At 62.4% G+C, this 3,871-nt stretch overlaps 1 protein-coding gene across 1 annotated transcript; it reads right to left on the bottom strand.

Annotated features, from left to right (window-relative positions):
• Nucleotides 1-1,342: 1,342 nt before the first annotated feature.
• On the bottom strand, nt 1,343-2,854 carry SOX11 (SRY-box transcription factor 11). Its single transcript, XM_079792224.1, has one exon. The coding sequence runs from the start codon at nt 2,730-2,732 to the stop codon at nt 1,461-1,463; it is 1,272 nt and encodes a 423-aa protein (XP_079648350.1). The 5' UTR covers nt 2,733-2,854; the 3' UTR covers nt 1,343-1,460.
• Between the last annotated feature and the right edge of the window lie 1,017 nt (nt 2,855-3,871).

Genomic DNA, 3,871 nt, shown 5'->3' with positions numbered 1-3,871 from the left:
ATTGCACAAAATGAGAAACCTTTTCCACTACGTGCCTTCTTTCTTTTGCTAAAAATCGAGAATCCAGTTTTAAACCTTCCATCTGGGGCCCCCAAACCACATGCCACGGCGTCTGAGATACATACAGTCCTACTATAGTACAGAACAGATACAGGCTTTCAACTAGGGTAACAGCTCTGAGGTCTAGATCACCATTCTCAATAAATCTTTACCTACAAATATCGAACAAATCTCTACTATCGCTGTACAAAAAGAGTTTGCTTTTTTTTTCTCTCTCCTTTAAACCACAAGGCCTTTAGATGCAAGGATTATTTTAAAATTTTAATCCTTTTTTAAAACCAGGACATAACGTACCAACAAACTTGCATGCTAAACAACAGAGGAAAAAAAAGAAAAAAGAAAAAAGAAATCGAAAGGGAAGAAGTGCCTGAAAGTCTTACTGGAAAAACACAGCAAGAATGCTCCCTTTTCACTGTACAAAAATACGCCTGAAAATATATTAATTTTTAAAAAAGACTGAGGTCTGTTATGTATCAAAAATGCTTCAATACCTTTTGTACTGAGGTCTAGGCTGTCTGGTATTCAGTCAAGGAGGTATAAGGGAACAGTTACAAAAAAACAAAACAAAAAACGTTGGCAAGTAGAAATCACATTTGTAAAACCATAAACAGTTGGATCTGAAAAATAAGCTCTGATCCTGGTCAGTTCACAGTTTTCGTGAGCGTGTGTACAGTCTGCATGTTTTCAAGCTCCCTGCAGTTTCGTTAAGAATCGGATGCATAGAAGACATCAGCTTTCTCCCTCCAAAATAAAATAAAATAAAAAGTTGCAATGGTCCCTTTTTTGTTTTATTTTGTGTGTTTGTTTTCTTAAAAAAAAAAAAAAACACGAAAAAACAAACCACCAGTTCTCTAAGATCTCTTAAGAAAAAAAAAAAAATTCTCCAACCCACCCCCTGGCGAGCCGTGGTGCTGCCCGCGGATCCGCGGCGGAGCCGGGACTTCCAACAGCGCCAGCCCCGGACCGCGCCTTCCGCAGCGGCCTCCGCGCCCCGCCCCGCCCCGCCGCCTTTGTTGCAATCACGGATTTCAGGAACATGAAATAGCCGTTCCAAAAACACATTCGGGGGGCGGGTAAAAAAAATAAAATAAAATAAAAGCACAGCTCCAGACGAGGGATGATGCCACTACCTTGAGACACGACAAAGGCCGGGAGGGGGGAGGGGAACAAAAAAAAGGGACAGGAAAAAAAAAAAAACCTTGAAAAAAACTACTCATTTCACTGAAACTCCACCAGCATGTCACCATCCTCTCCCACTCCTTTGTGTCACGGCCTCAGGTCCACGTGAGCATCCTCTTCTCTCCGCTCCGCCCGCCGCCCCCGCCGCGCCCCCATCCTCCCCCGCGGAGCCTTCCTCCCGGGGACCCCGGGGACCCCGGCTCGGCGTCCGCGGAGCGCGCTCAGTACGTGAACACCAGGTCGGAGAAGTTGGCCTCCAGCCAGTCCCCCGCGATCATCTCGCTCAGCTCGGGCGTGCAGTAGTCGGGGAACTCGAAGTGGGAGCCCAGGCTGCCCTCGCTGAACGAATCCAGGTCCTTGTCCACCAGGGACAGGGACAGGTTCCCGGCCGCGCCGCCCAGCTGCTCGCCGGCGCCGTGCGCGCCCGGGGAGAAATTCAAGCTCAGGTCGAACATGAGGTCGTCGGCGTCGTCGCCGCCGCCGCCGCCGCCGCCGCCGGACGAGGACGAGGAGGTGGAGACGGAGCGCGAGGACGCGGGCGAGGGCGCGGGCGGCGCGGGCGGCGCGTGCTGCCGGGTGATGTTCTTGAAGCTGTAGTAGAGGCGGCCGCCCCCCGGGCCCGCGGCGCCGGCCCGCACCTCGTCGTAGAGGCTGGCGCCCTCGGGGGACTCGGCCGCGCTGCTCAGCGTGGGGCTGGCGGGCACTTTGGCGACGTTGTAGCGTCTCAGCAGCGGCGGCGGCGGCGGCGGCGCGGGCTGGCCCGGGGGCTGCAGGAGCGGCGGCGGCGGCGGCGGCTCGTCCTCGTCCTCGTCCGGCTCCTGCTTGATCCGCAGCGGCAGCTCGTCGCCGTCCTCGTCCTCGTCGTCCTCCTCGTCCAGGAACACGCACTTGGCCGTCTTGGCCGCGCCGCCCGCGCGCAGGCTGCCGAGCACGGAGTCGTCGCCCGCGCCCGGGTCCCCGCACGCCGCCGCCCTGCCCGCGCCCGCCTTGGCGCCGGGGCCCGCGGGCGCCCTGGGCTTCCCGCACTTCTTGCCGGCGGAGCCCTTGGCGGCCTTGGCGCCGCCCGCCGCGCCCTTCTCGGGGCTCTGGCCGGCGCTGGGCTTGGCCGCGGGGTCCATCTTGGGCTTCTTCCGCGGCCGGTACTTGTAGTCGGGGTAGTCGGCCATGTGCTTGAGGCGCAGCCGCTCGGCCTCGCGGATGAACGGGATCTTCTCGCTGTCCTTCAGCATCTTCCAGCGCTTGCCCAGGCGCTTGGAGATCTCGGCGTTGTGCATGTCCGGGGACTGCTCCATGATCTTCCGCCGCTCGATCTTGGACCACACCATGAACGCGTTCATCGGCCGCTTGATGTGGCCCGACGCCGTCTTGCACCAGTCCGGGTCGCTCTCGTCCAGGGCCACCGGGCTGCACGCCATGAATTCGCCCTCCTCCGTGTCCAGCGCCTCCCGGGGCAGGTTGCTCTCCGCTTCCAAGCTCTCCGCCTGCTGCACCATGATCCGCCGCGGGGCTGGGAGCGCCGGCCCGGGCCGCTCGGTCTCGGTCTCGGTCTCGGTCTCGTGCGGAGGTCCCCCTCCCCTTCTCGCCCCTCCACCTTCCCGGGCAACTTGCAAAGTCCTGGGCGCCCCGCGGCCGCCACTCCCCCCCGCCCCCCTGCCCCCCCTTCCAGGCTGCACACAGCGGCCGCGGCGGCAACGGCCGCCCACTCGCGGGGGCTGCGGCCGCGACGGAAGAGGCGGCGGCGGCGGCGGCGGCAGCCCGGGACCCTCTCTCCGGCTGGTAGCTCCCGCCGCAAGCGCCGGACCCGAGCAGTCCCCGGCGCGCGCGCTCCTTCTGCAAAAAGTTGGGGACTCTCTCCCAACTAGTTATCAGGGTGTCATATGGGTGACGTCACTCCCCGGGCCGGCCAATGGCTGCGCCCGGCCCCGCCCCCTCCCTTTATTAACGGCGCGGCCCCGCCCCCGCCCCCCGCCCGGGGGCTGCTTGGCAAAGATGGAGGGTGGGGGCCGGAGGCCTGTCGAGAAAGATGTTATTTTTAAAAAATCCGCGTGTGCGCACCGAGGCGCCTCGCCCCGGGAGGCTGGGGGCACGAACCGCACCGCGGCGAGCGGACGCGCCCGGGGCGGACGGGCAGGTCCCCGTGCCCGCGCGAACCGAGGACCAGGGCCCGGGAGAGCCGCAGCCTTTGTGCGGGTCCCGAGGCCCAGGATGGAGCCGGCGGAGCGCGCCCCTCGCCCCGCGCACACGCGCGGGCACGCGCCCCGGCGGAGATGGCGGCTCGGCCCGGCGCGCCCCGGCCGCCGGCAGGTGGCGCTTTAACACAGCGCCTTCGGGCACGTGGGCTCTCCTGCGCCCCTTTCTCCCTTGTTCTGAAGCCCAGCACCCCGTTCACCGCCCCAGAGGGTGAGAGGCTCCCTCCCCCGGTTGCATTTTTTTTCCCCAGTTTTGTCCTTTTTCTCCATCTGGGTCCCCTCCTCGTGGGGGCTGGAGACCCCGCGGTGCGGGCTTGGCCGCCCCTGGCTCTGCGCGCTCGCCCCGCGCGGAGGAGGCCGGAGTAACGGTCAGCGGGGCTCGGCTGGGGCCGGTCCCCGCGTTCAATCTGGCCACTCCCCGAGGCTGGTTCCCGGCCGGGCGC

This window comes from Cnephaeus nilssonii (assembly GCF_951640355.1).
Source record: "Cnephaeus nilssonii genome assembly, chromosome: 15".
NCBI lineage: Eukaryota > Metazoa > Chordata > Mammalia > Chiroptera > Vespertilionidae > Cnephaeus > Cnephaeus nilssonii.
The sequence above is the reverse complement of the archived record's forward strand: the minus strand, read 5'-3'. Positions and strand labels throughout refer to the sequence as shown.

Excerpts from the sequence above, each read along its gene's own strand:
- SOX11 (XM_079792224.1), bottom strand. The coding sequence starts at position 2,732 with ATGGTGCAGCAGGCGGAGAGCTTGGAAGCGGAGAGCAACCTGCCCCGG.